Source organism: Phoca vitulina, unplaced genomic scaffold, assembly GCF_004348235.1.
Source record: "Phoca vitulina isolate PV1807 unplaced genomic scaffold, GSC_HSeal_1.0 scaffold17, whole genome shotgun sequence".
Taxonomy (NCBI): Eukaryota; Metazoa; Chordata; class Mammalia; order Carnivora; family Phocidae; genus Phoca; species Phoca vitulina.
Window position 1 is genome coordinate 537,461 of NW_022589720.1, and position 21,349 is coordinate 558,809.

Genomic DNA, 21,349 nt, shown 5'->3' on the forward strand with positions numbered 1-21,349 from the left:
GATAGGGTTACTGCACTAAATACAGTCTGAAAACACTCTACCCAAAGGCAGAGCCTGCTGAGCTGGGTAACAAAGCAAGACCTGCCCCCACACACTCTGCAGGTCTGACGACACCCACTTCTGACGCAGGCAGGTTTCTCATCCTCGGCAGCAGTGACCCCCGGGGCTGGGTCGTTCCTGGGGGGCTGCTCCCTGTGCTTCAGAATGTTTAGCAGCATATCTGGCCCCCACCCCTCAATGTCAGAAGCGCTACACCCCAAGTGTGACAGCCAAAGATGTCTCCAGACAGTGCCACACGCAATGGGGGGGGGGGACTGCTCTCAGGTGAGAAGCCCCACAGTAAAGCTCAGGTGTGTCCAAAGTAAAGGAAAGGAGGAGGAGCACCACGAGAACCACTGGTCATCAGGGAGGTGGGTGGCCAGGGACACTCCGAAAGCCCGAGTGCCGTGCAGAGCACAGAGGATGTCTTGCGTGGTGGCGGTGGCGGCCGCAGGGACGCACGTGCACACACCAACCCACGAACAGCAAGTCGAAGCAGGCAGCCCATCCCTGCATGAACCACCAGGCTGAGGGACCCCGGCAATCCTTCACATGGAGCCTGACATCCGAAAGGCCACTGGGGCAACCCCGCTTTGGGACCATCTGGGAGGGAGTCCCGAGGACAGCGGCCAGACTCCTAGAAGCAAGGACAGGCCTCAGTGCACCAGCCCCGTGCCCCCAGGGACCGCCCAGCAGACTAATGCAGCACCAGAGACAAGAGCACAGGGTCCACTTCTTCCAGCAGAGCCTGATGATGTGAGCGTGCCCAGCACAACCTACCCAGAGAGCCGAGCATGGAGATGTCCAAAGAGGCGTCAGAGTAGGACTTCATCGACATGAAGTCCAGGACGGAGCTGCCGTCGCCCAGCGAGTCCCCAGCCTGCGGGAGACAGGTAGAGACCAGGCAGAAAAGGAGAGATGTCACTGGGTGGGCAGTTAACACCAGCTACTGAACTCAAGGGAGCGACAGGGGCATCAGTGCCCTGCGGCCACAGGTGGGACAGGCCCGCTCTCCCCGGGAAGCAGGCGAGACCACACTGTGTCCAGTCCACACTGCAACCCACAACCACTGGGGTGAGCTCAGGAGTGGGTGCCGCTGAGGGCATGTGGGACAGGTCCCTGCAGCAGGCAGACACACGGGATCTGAAGTGCTCATGGCTACTTCTCAGGGACCACACTTAACAGCATGGCAGACTCCAAGCCAGCATGTTCTCTTTCCTTCTGTGGCTGCCCCAGGACCCCCTGCACCTCTCCTATGTCAAGCCCCTGCTCTGTATCGTTACAGAAACAATGCCGTGCTGCCTGAGACCCATGCCCCACCACGCATGAACTGTCCATGCCCGTTTGTTGCTCAAAGATACTAAGACATAATAGCTAATGTATGGCTATTTTTTTTTTATTAAAGATTTTTATTTATTTATTGAGAGAAATACTGACAGAGAGAGAGCATGAGAGGGGGAGAGTCAGAGGGAGAAGCAGGCTTCCCGCGGAGCAGGGAGCCCGATGTGGGACTCGATCCCGGGACTCCAGGATCATGACCTGAGCCGAAGGCAGTCGCTTAAACAACTGAGCCACCCAGGCGCCCAATGTATGGCTATTTTTAAAATAAACACAGAGGAGCCATCTCTGGTATTTTAAGGGAGATCTACCACCTAAGACCCCAAGGCCCTCAAATTCTGCCAAGTCACACTCTCACCTTGGTGCTGGATCCTAAGTCACTGAGGGGAAGTTACTGTCCAGTAACAGTGCCCTCCTGACACATGCCCTGGAGGGACAGTTTCTTCACCAAATAGTTAAACAAGAGTCCATATCACGGCAGATGCAGAGTCTGTGCGCCTGGCTTGCGCAGCGGCATTTCAGATGCCCCCACTCCACCCTCTGCCCTCCCCGGAGCATGAGTTCATGCAGGGTCCCCACCAGCCTGGACAGCACGGACAGGTGTCCACCTCCACCCAGCAACTCACAGCGACCTGGAAGAGGAAGCTGAAGCTCCTGCTACTGAGCAAGGGGGCACCAGGCCTGTGAGCCCTCTCCCGTCAGTCTTCTCTGGGTGTGAGCCCTCTCCCATCAGGCTGCCTTCTCTGCCTTCTCTGCGTGTGAGCCCTCTCCCATCAGCTGTCTTCTCTGGGTGTGAGCCCTCTCCTGTCAGACAGTCTTCTCTGGGTGTGAGCCCTCTCCCATCAGCAGTCTTCTCTGGGTGTGAGCCCTCTCCCGTCAGACTATCTGGGCCTGGGTATGAGCCTTCTCCCACTGGGCTGTCTCATCTGGGTGTGAACCCCATTCTGTTGGACTGTCTTGTTGGGGTGATCTGAGAATTTGCTTGTTTTGACTTTCATAAAAGTCACTTCCGTCTACGCTCTGATAAATAACTTCTCTCAAGAGAATTTGTTACAGTGATGACTTTGGGCCATCAACACGCCAGGCAGAGCTCCCATTTACAGAGTACGGCAGGAGCCATACGCCAGCAGTGAGCACTGCCGTAGTCTTACAACCACCCCCGCATTACCACCCTGCTCTGCAACCAGAGACTGAGGCTTGGCACTGTTATCCTGCCCAGGGGCCCACACAAGGCCCTTATTGCTTACATGCCTGGGACAATCATCCCACAGCTATGGCCTTCAAGGTTTCATAGGTTTACCTGATGACCCTAAAACACGAGGCAACGTGGAGCCTGTAAAAACAATTTGAAAAAAGCTAGCTTGCTCACAATTTCTTTCCCTAGAAACCACACAGAGCCACAGTCCCCCCACACACCCCAAGAAGCATCCCGGGGGCGAGAGCGCCCTGTGGCTCCCCTACAGGAAACTACGCTGGTGCCCACCTTCCCATCAGCCGGTTCTGCGTACTTGTTAAGTATGGAGATCTACGCTCCAAGGTAGCGTTGGAAAGGACGTTGTCTAATATGACAGTCTGTGCCTTCAGGTGTGCTAAAACTTAAGTCTAAAGAAAAACACGACTGCTATATTTGCAGCGATGTCCGGGAGCCCCAAGTGGTGCCGGCAGCACGTGCCACAGATGCCGTGAGGGGTGCGAGCACCAACGGAATGAAGGGAGATGAGGAGAGGCCGCGCCTCCTCGCCAATGCCAGGCCGCACACCGCCTGCCCACGGGAAAGACACACGGCAGCTGCCTGCCGCCACAGGCTCGAGGAGGACGGTGGGGAAGCGGGGCTCGGTGCTCCTGGCACCGCAGGGGGCGCCTTTGGAAAGCTCCCCGGGCTGCCCTGGGCTGTCTGCGTGGACGCGCTGGTGGCAGGACCGAGGGAGTGCTGGGCTCCCAGCTCGAGACAGCCCACAGCACAGACACCCCGTGGGACCTGTGCTCCATGCCACGGCACATCTGCGTAACCAAGAGACCCCGAGCAGAGCCCTGCCTGCATCTCAAGTCTGGCCACACCAAGGCACACCCCTCAGGGGAGACGTCCATGCCACCCTCCCCATTCTGTCACTCGATGAGCCCCACCTGATGGGCACCTGACGTGCCTCCGGAGCGGGCCCTCCGTCCACCGAGGCCAGGTAACACCTGTGACCCAGGCCCCCACGGCCTGCCCAGAGGCCTGGTGCCTCTGCTCCAACACAGGGGCTGTGGTCAGAGCTTGTCATTAACATGCACGCTCCAAGTTACTCCCAAGGGACGAGAAAAATGGGGAAACCGAGGCCAGACCACGATGAAGTTTCCTCATATGCAGACAGTCTACTTTGGGTGCTGGGAATGCCCTGAGGACACGGCTCTGTCAAGCTGGCCTCACTCACAAGGATGCAGTGCATATGCCCCTGGCTGGCGGCACACAGTACCTCCTGGGAGGGCCAGAAGAACCCACCGCACCAGAAACCAAGCCCGCTCCTCGCTCCACAGGCCCCAGCAGGCCCACCCCCCCCGGGCCCCTGTGAAGACAGAGCCCCCGGCGTGGCCACTGCTCCACAGCTTCTGCGTGTGGGCTGGAGGGGAAGTACCGTGGCTTTCCATCCCTCGCTCCAGTCATTAAAAATCACGGCGGAGGAGACGACCACTTCATCAGTTTCTCAATAAAACACCACACGCACCTCTCCTCAGCCACCCCATATCAGAGGCTGAACATGACCGTTCCCCACAGGAACGCTAATAATTGGGTTTTTACTTACATGACTACAACTCACCTTCACTTCGTCTGGAGGCTTCACTGGAACATTTCTCCTCTGCAAATCAAAACAGGTTTGAGAAGCCAGTTTTTCCAAAACAGTTTTATACAGAACATTTCACTCACGTCATGTACACAAGTGTGAATTAAAAACAGTTTATTCACTATTGCTGGGGTTGTCCCCATGATGTTCATACCATATTGTAAGTCAGAGCTGGGCCTTGCCTGCTTCCATGGAGATGGCAGAGATTGAGCGAGACAGCCAACTAGACCCACGGAGGGCCCAACTCACGTAGCCCCAGCCAAGATCCCCGGTGGGCCGAGCGCCCTGGGAGCACCCTGGACAGGATGAAGAGGAAGTGGGAGAGCACCCAACCTGTTCTTGCAGCGCTGGACAGCTTAAAACACAAAGTAAAAGTCCGACACTGTACCCTGTGTCTCAGGGAAAAACACCAGGCCTGGCGGTTTCACCTGCTGGATGAAGAGGCACCAGGGCCCTCAGGTGGCCTGGGCTACGGGGCCACGTACCCTTCTCCTCCGGCTGCACAAAGCCTACAAGAGGCTCACACTTAACCACTACTGTGCGACCACAACCTGAGTGGGACCCAAAGTCACCCGGGACCACTACCACGTGACCACATTCCGTAGGGACCCCAGCCACATGTGGCCACGTGTGCAGATCAGAAGCCTAAACCTAACTGCCTTACAATTTGGCAGGAGCATCACCTTCAAAATACCCTAGTTGTGTGCATGTACCTAAAAACAATCATTGAGATTGCAAACTTCTGCACCTAAAATCTTTTGTTTGTGATAATGTTTTGGAAATTCCCTTGTGCTGCAATTTTTATAAACTTGAGTAGAAAAATAAATATCACCACTATTTTAATGTCCTGCTATAAGCACCACACAGCATAAAGACACAGCTCAGACACTGTGCCCAGGGGCAGCCCCAGGAGTAAACTTCCAGACCACAGAACAGAAAACAGCACCTGGAGCACTGTGGCCAAGCAGGCGGAGAATTGAGAGTTCACTGGCTGGCGGCTGGTGGGCAAAGTCTGAGGAGGAAGACACGGCTCCCAGCAGGAGCTCCACGAATCCGGGAGGAACCCGCCCAGCTCACACTAACTGTGCACGGGGCCAGGCGCGCATGGGCACACACCCGCACTCCACCTGGCCAGAGCTAATCCTCACTGAAACCTGGCGACCACAGGAGACCCCAGAAGGGCCACTCCTTAGTATCAGGGCCAAACTCACCCAACATAAAGGCCACCTAAACCCGCCCTAAGAAAGCTTAAAAACAAACCCCAAGAAATCAGGTGACTCACAAGGACTCTGCCGAAAAGAACATCAATGTTCTTTAAAGGAACACAGTAAGCCAGACCAGCCTTGCCCAGCAGTAATATATAACGTGGGCATGCACCGAACTTTAATTTTCTAGTAGCCAACGAAAATTAATGTTACCGTTCAACTACAGTAACATATTTTACTTAATCTAACGTACTGAAAACATTCTTTAACGTATAATCCAAATAAACCAATGAAATATTTTTACATTTCATTTTTTGTACTGGTCTCTGGAATTCTGGTTTGTAGTTCACATTTTCATCGTATCTAAATGGAGACAAGCCACAGTAACACTTCCACCAGCCACTAGTGGCCGCGGGCTCTGTATCAGCTCGGTCTAGACAAGGGAGACGCAACACTGTGACACCCAGGATCCGATCAAACAAAGCAGCAGCAAATCGTGGCCTATAAACAGAAGAAAATCTGCCAAGAGGCAAATCCAGAAGTGACAGAGATGACAGAATTAGTGGATAAGGACTTTAAAAGCAACCGTACTAAATATTACAAATAGGTCCAAATTTAAAGGAAAGCATGAACATAACGTGAAAGAAAGGCAGATGAACACAGCAGCTGAAGTGAAGTTCAGTGGCTGGGACTGACAGCAGATGTCAACGCGGCACTAAACCAGATCACTCCACTGGAGCCGCGGCAACAGAAACCAAACGCGAAGACGGAAAAAAGACTAAAAAGGAACAGAGCATTAACAGCATGCAGAACAGTTCAAGATCTCTAACACCTGTGTCAAAGTCCTAGAAAAATGATAGAAGTGGGGTGTGGGCAGAAATGGTATTTGAAGAAATAATGGACGAAAATCTTCCAAATTTGAAGAAAACTATAAACTGATAGGTCCAAGAAGCTCGACAACTGGTAAGTGGAATAAACATGAAGAACACTACGACACAGCAATGAGCCACTGAAAACCAGTTACAAGGGTTCAAATTTAAAAGCATCTAGAGCAGGGCCGCCTGGGTGGCTCAGTTGTTAAGCGTCTGCCTTCGGCTCAGGTCATGGTCCCAGGGTCCTGGGATCGAGCCCCGCATCGGGCTCCCTGCTCCGCGGGAAGCCTGCTTCTCCCTCTCCCACTCCCCCTGCTTGTGTTCCCTCTCTCGCTGTGTCTCTGTCAAATAAATAAATAAAATCTTAAAAAAATAAAAAAATAAAATAAAAATTAAAAAATAAAAACATCTAGAGCAGCAATCAGTAACCTTTCTCCAAAGGACCGAAGAGCAAATCCTTGAGGCTTTGTGGGCCACATAGGGTCTGTAGCACACTTTTTTTTTTTTTTTCAGCCTTTAAGAAAGGTAAGAGAACACTCGTAGCTCCTGGGCCCACATTTGTCAATCCTTGATGCGACCAGACGACAGGTGACAGGAGGAAAACACAGATGAAAATGACCACAAACACTCTGGAAACAATGCAGTCAGGCATCTTTTAAAGTAGACAGGAAAACAACAGCCTGTAATTCCAGACCCAGGGAAGATGAATTTCAAAAATAAAGGTAAAATAAAAACGTTTTTCAGACAAAAAAAAAAAGGCTGAGTAAATTCACTGTCAGCAAGTCTATATCACAAGAAATATTAAAGAAGGTTCTTCAGGACGAAGGAAAATGACAGTAGATGAAAGAAATTCGGGTATATAAAAAGTTACAAAGAGGTGCACCTGGGTCGCTCAGTCAGTTAAGCGTCTGCCTTCCGACTCAGGTCATGATCCCAGGGTCCTGGGATTGAGCCCCGCATCGGGCTCCCTGCTCAGCGGGGAGCCTGCTTCTCCCTCTCCCTCTGCCTGCCGCTCTGCCTACTTGTGCTCTCTATCTCTCTGTCAAATAAATAAAATCTTTAAAAAAAAAAAAAAAATGTTATAAAGAGTGCCAGAAATGGTGAATATGTGGTCAATAGAGACAACTATTTTTAAGTTCCTCTGAAAGAAAATTAACCGTTTATAAGAAAAAAAAAAAGGAAAATAAAAAAAGAATAAGGGAAGAACAGCTAGCCAGAACCACGTCAGTCTGGATGGGCTCTCCAACAGCAGTGGCCCAATGACAGGAGCCCAGGGCCGTGGGCGCCCAGCAAGGGGGCCAGCACGGCGCACCCACCTGCCTCAGCTGGAAGAGCATTCGTGAGTGGTCCCCACCGGTGATCTGGTCCAGGAGGTCATCCACCATTTTCTTGCTGTAGCTCCCAGCATCCTTCACAAACTCCTGCAGGCTGGAAGGGCCATGAGAGAACATGATCAGATAGGCAGCACACACTCTAGTCGTCCAGATTCTTCCACCAGTGCCAGTGGTCCTGATCTCAGGAGCCCGCCCTGTCAGCCCACCTCCTCAGATGTTCCTCCACAAGAGAGGGTCTTACTGGGCACACCAAACCTCCCAGATATAGTTTTGCGGGGGGAATCAGGAGTCTTCATCAGCTCTTCAAAGTGGTCCGCGACCCAAAAAGGTTAAAAACATCTCAAGAGAAAATTATTTTTAAAAAAAGTGAACAACAGTCTATATGTATTCAGTTGACCCTTGAGCAACGCGGGATTAGGGGCACTGAACCCCGCAGCTGAAAATCTGCATATTAACTTCTGACTCTCCTAAAACTTAACCAACAGTCTATTGTTGAGCCTTTCTGATGACAGAAAACACTGATTAATACAGATTTTATAAATTATATGTATTATGCACCATATTCTCACAATAAAGCAAGCTAAAGAAAAACATGTTACAAGGAAAATGATCAGAGAGAAAATATGTTTACAATACTATACTATGTTTAATGAAAAAAAGCCGCAGGTAAATGGACTTGCACAACTGAAAGCCGCGTTGCTCAGGGGTCAGCCAGGTATCTTACACTAACTTCTGTAAAAGAAGGATCATTTTATCTTTTTTTTTTATTGGATTTAAAAACGTAAGTAGATTGAGGAGGATGCTCCGCAATGGGGAGGGGACGGATCAATACGGAAGCATGTCTCTCTGCATACGCCCTAGAGGGTGATTTTGATTTTTGGATCACAGGAATGCTAAAAAATAAATAAATAAAACCAAAATATTTCAAAAGGAAGCAGAGACCAAAAGCCCAAGTTCTAGCATCAAAGGCTGGGCAGAGGATGAGAAGGGCTGGTGTGGAAGCGAAACCGTGACAACACACAAGTCTGCCCCAGGAGCATTTCAGGAGAAACCACCACACGGAGGTGCGAAGGGGCAGGGAGCAGTCGGAACACTCAGGGTGTGGTCTGGAAGTGCCTCGGAACAGAGCACGTGGGGAGGTGACGTGGGGATGCCAGGGAGGAGCGCTGTCTGCCCGCCTCCGTGTGCTGCCCACGCGCCTGGGATTCTCGCTGTCTGGCACCCAGAGTCCGTCTGTGCTTCGGGAGCGGGCGCTGGACAAGGCCACCCGAACCGAAGGCGGCTGCTGACCCTGGAGGGTTGTGACAGGGCAGTGGGGTAAAGGAGAGGGTCACCACTTGTGACACTGTCCTCGCCCACAACAAATTCCCTCCTTGGTTTTCCACTTCTACTTCTTTGGTCTCACAAAAACCTGGATACGTACTCACTTCCTGTAATAAGGACTAACTGATTTCTTACTGTTCATTTTTAAAATATACCCTGTATTCGGTTTCAAGTTAAACAAAGATCTAATGTGGAAAAAACCCATTTCTTAGAGGTTGACAAAATTTTACTTTCCTCCTGGAAAATTACTAAACTTCTGTAAGAGTGACCCACTTCTACTTGGCACACAAAGCAAAAAAATACAAAAACAGTTCTACAAAAACACAGTACTGCATCTATGATTTTAAGACCACATCTTAATCACTGTCAGGGACTCGACTGTGGCCCATAATTCTTACGTTGAGCTCTAACCCCAGGACCTCAGAACGTGGACTGTATTTGGAGACAGGGCCTTTAAGAGGTAATTAAGTTAGGATGAGGTCTTCAAGGTGGGCCCTAATCCATTATGATTGGTGTCTTTAAAGGAAGTGGAGGTCAGGACGGAGATGCACACAGGACGCCCACGTGAGGACACAGGGAGACCACAGCGTCTATAAGCCAAGGAGAGCCTCAGGAGAAACCAGCCCTGCCTACACCTGGATCTCAGACCAACAGCCTCCAGGACCACCAGAAGATAAATGCCTACCATTGAAGCCATCCGGCCTGCGGTGCTCTGTTTTGGTGGCCCAAGCAGTCTAAGCCACAAAGCCACATTTCAATAAAGTCACGAAACAAACTCAACATGCACAGCACAGGTTACGCACACACACATCCCTTTCCCAACTACAACCTGGATCATCACCTGCTCACGCTACCAGCTGAGTTACCTGAGCTTCGACGTCAACCTTGGGCACACCTGCGGTCGATGGGAAGTAACATGGAAACTTCTGCTGCGCGGACCCGCTGCCGTCGGCCGCCGCCCCCACACACGCACAGGCGGGGCGCCCACCGCGGGCCGGGGACACGTTCCCGCCGCAGAGCGGGCAAGAAGCCGGTCCGCGTTTCCGCCAACGCTGCTCACCTCAGCGCACACTGCACACCCGTCTCGTCTCCGTAGGCAGAATACAGCAGCTCCGTTTCGTCCGATTTCAAGTCGCCAAATACGGAATTGTTGTGCATTGACAGCGCGGTGGTGGCGCTGGAGAGAAACGTCACTAAGAGCACGAGAGGGGAGCACGAGGGCATGAGACGCGCGCCGGCTTTCCGCAGGCCGGGCACCCCCACCGGGCCCCCCACCAGCCCCCACCGTCACACGCTCTCTCCTGCATGCAAATGCCGCCCCTCAGCACACCCCAAGAGTAGCAGCGTTCGGGGCCTAGCCAGCAGAACTGCCTCAACACCTCGTTTTACGTCCAAGCCATGACCACAGAGAAGCGAGTGCGTTCTGCAGGGGCCTGAGCGCCAGCGTCCCCAGAGCGCAGTCCCCAGACAGCGCTGCGGACTGAGCCTGCGGGGAGGGCAGGTCAAGGGACTCAGAGGCTCCGTGCCCTGAAGGAGGCATCGCTGCTCCTCCACACAAAGTCAGGGCTCGAGAGGAATGGTGTGGAGGAGCACTCCAGGCCTCTCCCCGCTCGACGCCAGTAGGACCACGGTGTGACCAGAAAATGTCCCCTGGGAACAAAACTGCTGCTCGCCCGGACACACCCCAAAACCAGCAAGCCGGCCACGAACGTCTGCCTGCACGAGCACAGGCGCAGCCGACACACCGGTCAGTCCCCTCCCTCCTTCCCTCCCCCACCGTGCCCACCGTGGCCACCCTTGCCACCCATCATCCTCTAGACACCTTCGTGCACCCCTACCCAGCGTCAGCACGGAGCTCAGACCCACCCACTGGCAAGAGCAGACAGCAGGAGCCTGCCCACTCATTTTTATTCCCCTCACTTCAAATGACCAGAATTTCACTGCTATTTCAGAGCCAGCATGGGGATACGGTACTAAAAACAAGCAAGCCAGGAAGATCTTGGGGGAGGACTCAGGGTCCACACCTCTGCTGTGACCCCCTGCCCCTACCTGCCCGCCTCACTCACCTTTGCCCCTTCTCTCGTCTTTGAAGCCCAGTGTGGTGAAGCCCGGGAGCAGCTTGCTGGAGAGCGAGCTCAGATCCACGGGGTGGGTCTCCTCCTCTGTAAGGGGACCAGGCTGTGAGCAGGTGGCTCGGGGAGCTCCCAGCCCCCACACTGCCTCACCTGGGCACATAGGGAGGCTCAGGGGCTCTCTACAAAGACCAGCTAAGATCAACTTTACAGAAACCACTACAATTCTCGAACCTTCACTCTCTCTTTCTAAGCTAGGAGTTATCAGCTCTTGTGTTCTCTTACAAAGAACGTTACCACTCCTTTCAGCCAGAGTAGTCAGCCAGGGTCCACGAGGGGTACATGTCAGAGAACACTAAGCCCCTATCTAGGGCCACATTAAAGAACACTGCCAAGAGCCCCAGGCGGTGGGAGTGGCCCCACACCCATGCGGGCGAGAACAATGGAGAATATTTTATTTTCCTTTGCGTGTGAAAGATGTATTACAAGTGCAAGTGAGCTTTGTTTTTCCTCAAAGGCAAGCCTTCGAGGCACTTTTCAGAGATGAAGAAGTACATAAACTCTTCTTAGAACCCACAGAAAAGACTGCACAGGTGCACAGATCCAGCACCTGTGTCTCCACCGAGATCCTCCTTAACACGATGATCAAACAGGGTATCTCTTCTAAAGCTCACGTCTGGGCCTCTTTCGAGCTTGCGAGTGGGACACTGAGCACTCTGGTTTCTCACAGGGAGCCCTTACTGAGTAAACCCTTTGTGATGGGACCAGGAAGTCAGGCCATGAGGGCTTCTAGAACCACAGCTCTGTGGGAGTGCAGCTCCAGTCCTTCTGCCTGTGCTGGGGACTGTTGGGCACAAGAGGCCTGACCAGGACCTCTGCCCCTGCAGGACGACTGCCCTCTGTCCATTTATCACACACGGGTCATGTCAAGGGGGACGTACAGGAGCATGAAACCAGACGGGGACTCTTCTCTATGCTTTACCACTGGTGCCACGCTCTGCAGGGGAAATGCTGATCTCAAACAGGTTACGAAGTTTTAAAATCCTTGGTGCAGAGACTAACAAAGCAGTATGTGGGGCTCAGAGAAGCCCAGCCCTGCAAGGGGCCACGCACCGTCGGCGTCCGGCTCAGCCGTGTTGACCACGCTGTAGAGCAGGCTGCCGTCCCCGTTCTTCTTCAGATAGCCCATCTGCAAGAAAGCACACCTGAACGCCCGTCCCCTGGCCAGAATCCTGCGGTTGCAGTTTCTACTGACACGCCAACAAAATAGAGGCCTCCCAGTATGAGCTAACTGGGATGAACCCCAGAAGGCCAAGAGGTTCTTGGTTTCCCTGTGGAAAAGGCTACAGAGGCCCCTCTCATACCTTCCCGAATTTAATTTCAGACCTGTGTGCACTGGAAGAACTCAGGTTCCTTGTGACCCTTCTAAAAGAGCTTTTGAAACAGGAAGCTTTACCCAGAAACAACCATTTCACAGGACATCAGAACCTGAACCAGATGAGCTAGAACAAGACTTTGGTCACCAAGGGCCGTGTCTGTGGATGGCCTAGAGGCTCCATCTCTAAACCACAAGGGACTCACTTCCACTTAAAGACCAACCACCAAACAAAACCACTTCTCTTCTGAAGGCCACCAGGAAGGTCCAGGAAGAGGGACACCTGCATGTCAGTGTGGGGAACGGGAGGAGGGTGGCCTTCGGGCCTGCACCCTGGAGCCTGTGGAGCCTGAGTGAAGGGCTGGGCGGGGAGGGGAAGCGAGGACAGGGGATCCATCGCCACTGACCAAGTAACTGCAGTCAGGTTTCTCGCTGTGGAATTCCAACACCTGAAAGGGAGACGAGTGAAGCAAGCGCGGTGCCGGGAGCAATGGGGGTTTGGGTGCGGACACACGCTTCGAGTACACACAGGTCAGCACTGGGTCTTTCTGAGCCCCACCCAAGGCGGGCCCCACCCAGAGCCTGGGCTCCCTGGAGACCCCAGGGCCGGAGCACTACAGGGGTGCAGACCAGCGGGTCCAGCAGCACACCACCACGAGCCACACAGGGAACTTCAAACTTTCCACCAGGAAGGTTTAAAGACGTACAAAGACACTGACCTCAATATCTCACATAACCCAGCACATCTAAAACATTATCATTCAAAATTCTTTACGTACCACTCAACATGCATCTTAAAGCCTTTGTGTGGGAAAAAGGATATGCAGTTCTAATGGTTTTTTATACAGAGCACATGCTAACGTAAGATCGGATATACCAGGTCAAGTAAAAGGCACCAGGATTAATTTCATTTCTGCTCTCGTTACCAGACTTAAAACTGTACATAGGACCCTCGCGGTTTCTACTGGACATGCTGGTCTATTCTTATGGCGAGGTGCTCAAAGGATGGTGGGGCCTTTTCCTGAGGACAAGCAGCTGCTGGGGCAGCTCCCACGGGCCATGCCTGGGTCACATGGAACCCCCGGGCACTGCAGAGGGGTACAGAGATGCAAGCACACCGGGACAAGGTTCCAGCTGCAGAAGCCTGGTGGGCCCAGCCTCCAGCAACAGTGACCAACATCCCACCAAAGGGTGAGCCTGTCCACGGGCGTCCACACACTACACACAGCTTCTGTGAGGGTCTTGCCTTCAAGGTGCCCCTGGAGGCCCCCTCCCACCCAGGAGATGAGGCTGGTGACAGGAGCCAACACGACCCTGCAGTGACCAATGCATCAACCAGGCGCAGCCCTGCCCAGCCCTCCTGCCGCTACCTTGCCCCCTGGGAGGAGCCGGCTGATTCTGTCCCGAGCCTCGTCGGCTGCGTGCTCCACCAAGGCCAGGACATGCTCCTCCGCCGTGCTGTCCGTCAGGCTGCAAGCATTTCCTTCTGGCTCAAACATGCAGCTACGAAGCGGGAACAGCACACGAGTCACCAGGAGGCCGGGGAACATGCCCCTCCCACCTCCCCCGGGGCCAGCCCCTAACACTCCTGGAGGTCACCAGCGGCTGGTAGCAGGAAGCACACCTTAATCCTGTCCTTTTAGCTGTAACCACAGCAACACAAAACACGTCCACCAAGAGTAAGGGTAACCCAAATGGCCACGAGACGTTCCTCACGTGTCAGTCATCTAAGAGCTGCCCGAAGGGAACCTTACCACCTGCCGGGAGGCTCACAAACCTAGTGTCATTCAAGGTGCCATTAGAAAAAGGGGCAGAACTCCGTGGAGGGCTGAAGCACCCGCAACAAATGTGAGGTAGGAACACAAGGCCGTGAGTCCCCAGGGGCACCCCAAGCCTCCAGCAGGTGGCCACAAGCCCCATGTGAAGGAGTTCCTTCCTTAAACAGTCAAGAGTCGCTGGGTGCAGCACCCAAGGGAGGTGGCCTCTCCTGTGGAAGGGTCTAGAAACAAATGGGTAGATCCCTTCTAAGGAGCTGTGGGAGCAAACCCTGCCTGCGGACCCCAAGCCTACAAAAAGGCCCTTGCTCTGGCTCAGGGTGTACGGCTGCAGGAGCTGCGGGCTCAGGGGGTACGATGAGAAAGAAGCCCCCACTCCTAAGCATGCAGCCTGCCCAACGCAGCACAGTTATGTCCCCTGAGCCGGGGACAGCCAAGCCAGGCCACTAGCATGTGTTCTGCATGGGAGGGAACCTCTTGGGAATGAAGGGCCAACAATTATTCACAAACAACACGCATGTGGGAACAGCGGTGGCCAGATGGGCTCCGGTGACACACCCAGGACGGAGCCCGTGTGTGGCGGCAGGGGCTGTCCCGCCTTCGGCACCTTATGTCCATCAGCGTGACAGTGGCTCTCCTGCAGGACAAGTCCTAGCTGGTCCAGGTTGCTTGCCGGCTGCCTGGGAACACCTAAGGCTAGAGCGTGGACCCAGGCCCCTGGGGACTGTGCTCCCCCCACCTTGCACAAGCAGCCCGTCTGTGAGCTCCTCCAAGGCCGTGGGCACCAGCACAGGCTGCCCCCTCACCCGCCTTCCCGAGGTGCGTGTCCCACGCAACAGGCAAACGCACTTCTCTTTACCTGATGACTTCTCTACTCGGCCTTTTGGATTTCTTGGCAGTTTCTACTTGTACAGGTACCACTTCAGGAACAGGTTCCTCGACGGCTGTATCTTCATTGCCCAGAAGAGCTGCCTGCTGAGAAAAATCCATGTCCTGCATAAACGACATGCTGCGCTTCAAAGCTAACAGCCGCTCCTAGAATCAAAAAGGACAGAGCAGCAGGGCTTTACCTCTGCCTCACAGCCAGGGTGCCATGACGATGCGTGGGATGGGGATGGCCACAGCCTCACCTGGCCTGACAGCTGACCTCCACGGCGCTACCGTGGGAGGTGGTGGTGGCAGTCAGCACCAAAGGTGCGGCCAACTGGCGGGAGCACCCGGGGCTGGCCGAGGGGACAGGCCAAGGGCACAGGAGCCGCACCTCACCTACAGGCTGATCGGGCACAAGGCACTGGTCTTGGATGCATGACACATGCAACCTGGCTCATGGGACAGATCTGGGAAGCCACGCCGGACAGCCAAGATGTCCCATCTGGATTCAGTGGGCAGCCACGTAAAACAAATCACAGGCTGGCTGCAATCCAGTGAGATAAGACACCCAGGCTCAGATCAACAGATCCAGAACTTTCCACCAACCCTAAGGAGACGTTACAGCTGGATCATGAGCAGGAGCACAGAGAGAGAGAGAGAGAGAGAGCGAGAGCGAGCCTGGAGGGGAGGGTGGCCTGGGACGTCTACCCTAGAGCAGAGGGATCCACACCGCGGCCAGTGACGGATGGATGGAAGCATGTCATTCACTGGGGTGAGGTTCTGTTTAGGCATAAAAACACAGAGGAGAATTCTCGTTTCTGTGGCTCCTCGCTGCCAAAGGGCTTCTTACTTTGCTCATCATCTTAAAGCCCGCGTGAAGGATCTTCTTGGCTAGCTTGTAGTACACAGTGTCCGGCCTGTTGTAGGTCATGGCATTATCGCACATCAGCTTAAAATCTGCCTGAAAAGGGAAAAAAAAAAGTATCCATCCCATTTGAAACGCCACCAAGACAACAGCATAAACTGGATTCCTGTCAAGAGGCTCAAAGTGAGTAGGAAACAACTAGATTAGGCTCTTCACTTTAACATATGGTTTTCAGACCTTCAGAAAAATGTTCCTAATTGTTCACTGATCTTTCCCTGCACACGGTGAGAAGCCTGCCAAGCCCCGAACTTCCTCCTGAGTGTGACACACGCATGTGGTAAGAACATGGCAGCCCTCTCTTCTGTCTCTAGCTCTCCCGCTTTGGGAGGAACTCAGACATAAACAGGAACAAGAACGACAGCCAGGTTTTTTTCATTAGAGCCAAGGGATGAGCGGAAACCCGGGCACATTAGTGTTCTCTATCTCTGGGACTTTTCCCACAGAATTCAGAATTTTGTCTACGGGTAATTACAGGTATCAGAGCAAACCCTTCCGCTAACACAAGCAGACTCTTACTGAACAACTTATATTAAAAATAAACTATTGGAAACCTCAGTATTTTGTGACCCTAACCAAATCACATGCGGCACACCCGTGACAGGTGAGTCAGCCGTCAGGATGCACACGGACAGCTAGAGCCAGCCAGGCAACACAGTGCAAACTACGCCGGCCCTTCCCGAGCCCCAGCGCGGCCCCACGCCAAGGTCCCCAGGGCTGGGCCTGAGGCTGTGAAGCCCCCGTCCTAAGCTGGCCCCAAGGTACCAGTCTTGAGAACGTAGGGGAAGGGGGATGCTGCTCACATCCAGGACGGTCACTGGGCAGCAGACCAAACTGGGACCCGTTAGGAAGGTGAAGGACTTGCAGGCTGCCACTAGCCATCTGCCCCTGGGGCAGTGCCCGACCCTCCAGAGGAAATGCCCACTCTATGCAATACCCTTTCGCGTGGCACTGCTTCCACAGCTCGGCAAACCCGGTCACATCACCAGGAAATGAAAGTAAAGAAGCCAAGCCTTCCAAATTTAACCAAAACTAAGAAAGAAAACTGATGCCCTTTCATAAATGACATGATTGCCAAAGCTGTGAAGCACTCATTTTGATCCCCCCTGGGTTTCAAAGCCGAGATGCAATTTCTACCTCATAGGTGGTAGAAAGAAACAGATTTAAAAGCTATGTACTCAGGTGTTACTAAGAATTTATTATTCAAATCGGAGGGGGAGACGAACCATGAGAGACTATGGACTCTGAGAAACAAACAGGGTTCTAGAGGGGAGGGGGGTGGGGGGATGGGTTAGCCTGGTGATGGGTATTAAAGAGGGCACGTTCTGCATGGAGCACTGGGTGTTATACGCAGACAATGAATCATGAACACTACATCAAAAACTAAAGATGTAATGTAGAGTGATTAACGTAAGAATAAAAAAAAAAAGAATTTATTATTCAAAAAAAATTAAATTCCCAGTTACTATGAAACTAAAAATTAGGAAAACTGCATTTCTAGACACACCCATTCTGGAGCCAGACCAAATCGACACACTCCTGCGCGACCCGATGTGTTCCTACGGCTTGCAACGTATGGTCGGGCTTCCACACAAAAATACAGAGGACATTTCAGCCAACCCATTACCCCCGATGCTGTGTTTGGGTGACCTCAACCCAAACACTCAAATGCCCATGGAAATTTGCAACTGGGAACAAGCTAAGGTGGACAGAGCGTTCACTGGACATAAACACACAGAGCCTCATAGCAGTGATTTCAGGAACTGAAGCCAGGTTACCTTAAATTCTGTGACAGACTTGTATTCATTGGCTACAATCTTGTCTTTCATTGTGCCAAAATCCATAGGATGTTTTATTATCATTGAGTATCCAGGAGCAATTGCATCCGTGACAGGAAAAGCAAAAAATCCATGAGGATCTTTTCTGAAAACAAAAACATCTTTATTTAAACTGGGAAAACCATAAATCTAGGTTTTCAAGTGATACAAAACCCCTCATAATAAATATGTAATACAACTCACCAAGTTTTAAGTTACTATTACTAACTTAAAAATAAAACCCATGCTCTTTAGAATTGCGGTAGATACTTTGATGACTAAAAGTTCCCAAACTGCCGTCCCAGCTCCAGCCATGACATCTGCATCACGGCGGCCCTGACCGGCCTGCAAGCACTCGGCAGACGAGCTCTCCCTGCACACTGCTCCCGCACACGCCTGACCACCCCCCACCAGACGAGGCAAGGGTCTGCTCCACAGGTGGTAGAGCTGGGGGAAGAACACCTCACGAGGGAAGACACCCCGAATGTTTCCAAGCTCAAGCTCTTGAGAATCTGTTTACCTCTGGAGCTGGCGGAGAAAGTGCTCTAACAGTTGCTGAATAGGCGTGCTCTCGTTCTCAGCTGATGAGTCAAAAAATAAAAAAATAAAGATGAGTCGAGAAATTTTGGTATTTGGAGAGCTCCAACTCCACAGTGTGTACTTAGCCATTTCATGTTTCACAGTGTTTTAGGTTCCAACCGGAACTGCGTACCAGGATAAACCAGACCAGTCCTGGCCCCCAAGAAGCTCAGCTGGGTGGGAAAGGACTTCCATCACAGCATCAGTCCCAAAAACCCCTCAGAGTGCCAACACCCTTAGCACAACAACAGGGACCTGTCACTCATCAGTCTATGACCATCCAGGTCACTACCGGGCCTGGTACATTCCAGACACAGTACAAAGAAGAGGACAGAGGCTTTGGACACAGAGGTGGAGCTTCACCAATTATCGTTTTGGGAGTCCTAAACCTCTGGTCATGCCCCTGTTCCTCACCTGTGAAAAAGGCACAAACACACACTGCACCAGGGTTCTTGTGAGAGCTGCCGTTAACTGCGTCTCTGGGCCCACTGTGTGAAAACGTGGATTTTGGTGAATGTGAACACAGATGCCAGCGTAGCTTTTGTTCTCTCAGCTGTGAGTACGCGTGTGATCTATCCTCGTGCCACCGAGGGCCGCACCTAACACCCAGACCTCGGTTTCTGAATGCCATGCTGTGCAAAGGAACCAGGGCTCCTTGGGGAGATGGTTGGTTCCAGAGTTGAAGCACAACAGGAGTGCAGACCTCAAGTGGGTCCTCAATAGAGACAGTGACCAGGGCAGGTGTGAAGAGCAGCTCTTCAGGCACACGGGAGGGAAGCACTGCACATGTGACCTCAAGCGAGCAGCTATTCAGACTAAGCTCACAGTGACCAGAGACTGTCCAAACTCCGCAGACTTCACACCTGACCTTCTCTGTGCCCCACCGTGCCTAGCAGCCCCAAGTCCACCATGGCACTAACCTGCACAGGGGACGGGGACTGCGGGAACGCAGCACCCCCACAATGCCTGCAATACAACACCCCCTCCTCCCTCCCAAATCGTAGGTAGTCAAACCCAAAGTCCAGAAAGAAACGCCTGAGACAAGACCGCGTCCCTCAATGCCTCCTGACTACGTGAAAGCCTGTGGGAAGTGACCGCACACAGATCACAGACTCTCAAGCATTTCGGAGCCTCTCCTTTGGTGAGGCAGGCACAGCCCCCATGGTTTCTGACAGCCTCAGTGACTGACCCGAGTACTAGTTTCCTCCCATCCACGATGAGCTCAGGAGTTTAATGAGGAGTGGGACTCAGGAGCAGTCGCTGGCCAAGCCCTGCTCTAGAAGCTCAGAGGGGACAGTAAGACCTCACGCCCAGCTATGCTTCATGTTGGGAAAACAGCATTCCCTCCTTCCCGTGCTCCTCCCAAGGGGCTGATGGGCACGCCAGCGCCAGCCACGAGGTCAGAGATGAGCCGTGAAGCTCCAAGAAAGCCTCTACGGCGCTCCACTCGCCTGGCTGCGTCCGGCACGCGCGCACGGGCCTATCAGGGGGTGGCTCCACATCCACCTTCTTCCCAGGATCAAAGTCGTCAGCCTCTCCCTCCGTGTCGCCATGCTCCTTTTCCCGTTTCCGCTTCTTCTCTTCCTGTGAGGCAGAGTCAGGGCAGCGAGAGCAAGGGCAAGCAGTTTTAAACAGATCTCCTGTAACTGAGGGGAAACACGAAGCTGAGAGAGAAAACCCCCCTCCAGAAGCACTTCTCACTTCAGATTCCCACCCTAGACGACCACCCCCGCGGCTTGGCTCAGAAACGATGCACAAAGAGCCAGAAACAAAGCGAAGGACCTTCCTGATTTGTGTTTTGCTACAAACAGAACGACCCTTTCCTGAGGCCCCGCAGCACTTACAGCCTGCCCTCCGGAGGGCTTGGGGCCACCACATGCTAACTGCAACTGTGTTTTACCTTCCTTTTCCTTCTTTCTTCGTCATCGAGGTGCTTCTCCTTCTCCGATTTCTTTTTCTTCTTCTTCTTTTTTTCTTTGTGTCGCTCGCGCTCGTGGTCTGACCTGTCATCGTAGTAACTGGAGTCGTGCCCAGACCCTGAGAGCTCAGTCACTTCACTTCCTCCAACCTTGAGGACCAGCTTCAGGGGCTTCTCCAGGGGCTTGTCTGTGTAATCTGTAAACAGAGACAGCAGGCTTCACTGGGTGCCTGCGACGTGTACAGGCACGAGCTACCAGCCAGCTTCGTGGCAGGGCTGGCCCAACGCGCAGGTGTGACCAGGAGGGGGGGACTGGCCATGCTAAGGCAGCAGGCAGGGGGACTGCAGAACCATCAGGGGAAGTCAGTGAGGCAAACCCCAGCGCAGCTGGGTGTTCTCTCCCCTTCCTGCTGCGTTATCCTCAGGGAGGCCTCAGGAAAGCAGTTTGCCTCACTGTCGGGGGGAAGGAACAAAGCAGGAATGGGACCCAGGAGCCTGATGCCCCATCGCTAAGCTCCTGGCTGGTGTTCACCCCTCTGTCCTGCAGCAGCCACCGGTGTGGGCTCACAGCTCCTGCAGGAACCCCCAGGCAGGAGGCGGCACGAGAGAGTCACCAAGTTCTCCAAGACCGCAAGAGCCAACGAGGTGCTTGGCTCCTTCCTTTCGGATACAGGAGACGAACCAGGTACCTGGGAGCCCTGGACTCCCGACTCGGACCCCGACTCGGACCCCAGCTCGTGATCTCAGAACCCTGGCGCCTGGGCCCCCGCCCGCGAGCCCGGGACCCTCCCGGGGACCCCCGCCCGCGAGCCCGGGACCCTCCCCGGGGGCCCCCGCCCGCGAGCCCGGGACCCTCCCCCGGGGCCCCCGCCCGCGAGCCCGGGACCCTCCCCCGGGGCCCCCGCCCGCGAGCCCGGGACCCTCCCCCGGGGCCCCCGCCCGCGAGCCCGGGACCCTCCCCCGGGGCCCCCGCCCGCGAGCCCGGGACCCTCCCCGGGGCCCCCGCCCGCCGCGAACGCCCGCCCGCCCGGCGTCACAAAGCGCGCCCGCCGCCTCACCCTCGTAGGACGAGCGCCACTCGGTCTTGT

General features: G+C 53.7%; 1 protein-coding gene across 1 annotated transcript in view; it reads right to left on the minus strand.

Moving 5' to 3' along the window:
* The window catches only part of BRD9 (bromodomain containing 9), a 30,575-nt gene that overhangs the window by 3,893 nt on the left and 5,333 nt on the right, over nucleotides 1–21,349 (minus strand). Inside the window, exons 2-15 of the mRNA XM_032415172.1 lie at nucleotides 21,320–21,344; nucleotides 20,244–20,458; nucleotides 19,795–19,927; nucleotides 18,285–18,345; nucleotides 17,726–17,870; nucleotides 15,876–15,986; nucleotides 15,015–15,190; nucleotides 13,751–13,883; nucleotides 12,119–12,194; nucleotides 11,000–11,095; nucleotides 9,994–10,126; nucleotides 7,593–7,704; nucleotides 4,176–4,214; nucleotides 820–919 (exon numbers count right to left, since the gene is read on the minus strand). Coding sequence (XP_032271063.1) covers nucleotides 820–919; nucleotides 4,176–4,214; nucleotides 7,593–7,704; nucleotides 9,994–10,126; nucleotides 11,000–11,095; nucleotides 12,119–12,194; nucleotides 13,751–13,883; nucleotides 15,015–15,190; nucleotides 15,876–15,986; nucleotides 17,726–17,870; nucleotides 18,285–18,345; nucleotides 19,795–19,927; nucleotides 20,244–20,458; nucleotides 21,320–21,344 — 1,555 coding nt within the window. The remainder of the gene's footprint in view (nucleotides 1–819; nucleotides 920–4,175; nucleotides 4,215–7,592; nucleotides 7,705–9,993; nucleotides 10,127–10,999; nucleotides 11,096–12,118; nucleotides 12,195–13,750; nucleotides 13,884–15,014; nucleotides 15,191–15,875; nucleotides 15,987–17,725; nucleotides 17,871–18,284; nucleotides 18,346–19,794; nucleotides 19,928–20,243; nucleotides 20,459–21,319; nucleotides 21,345–21,349) is intronic.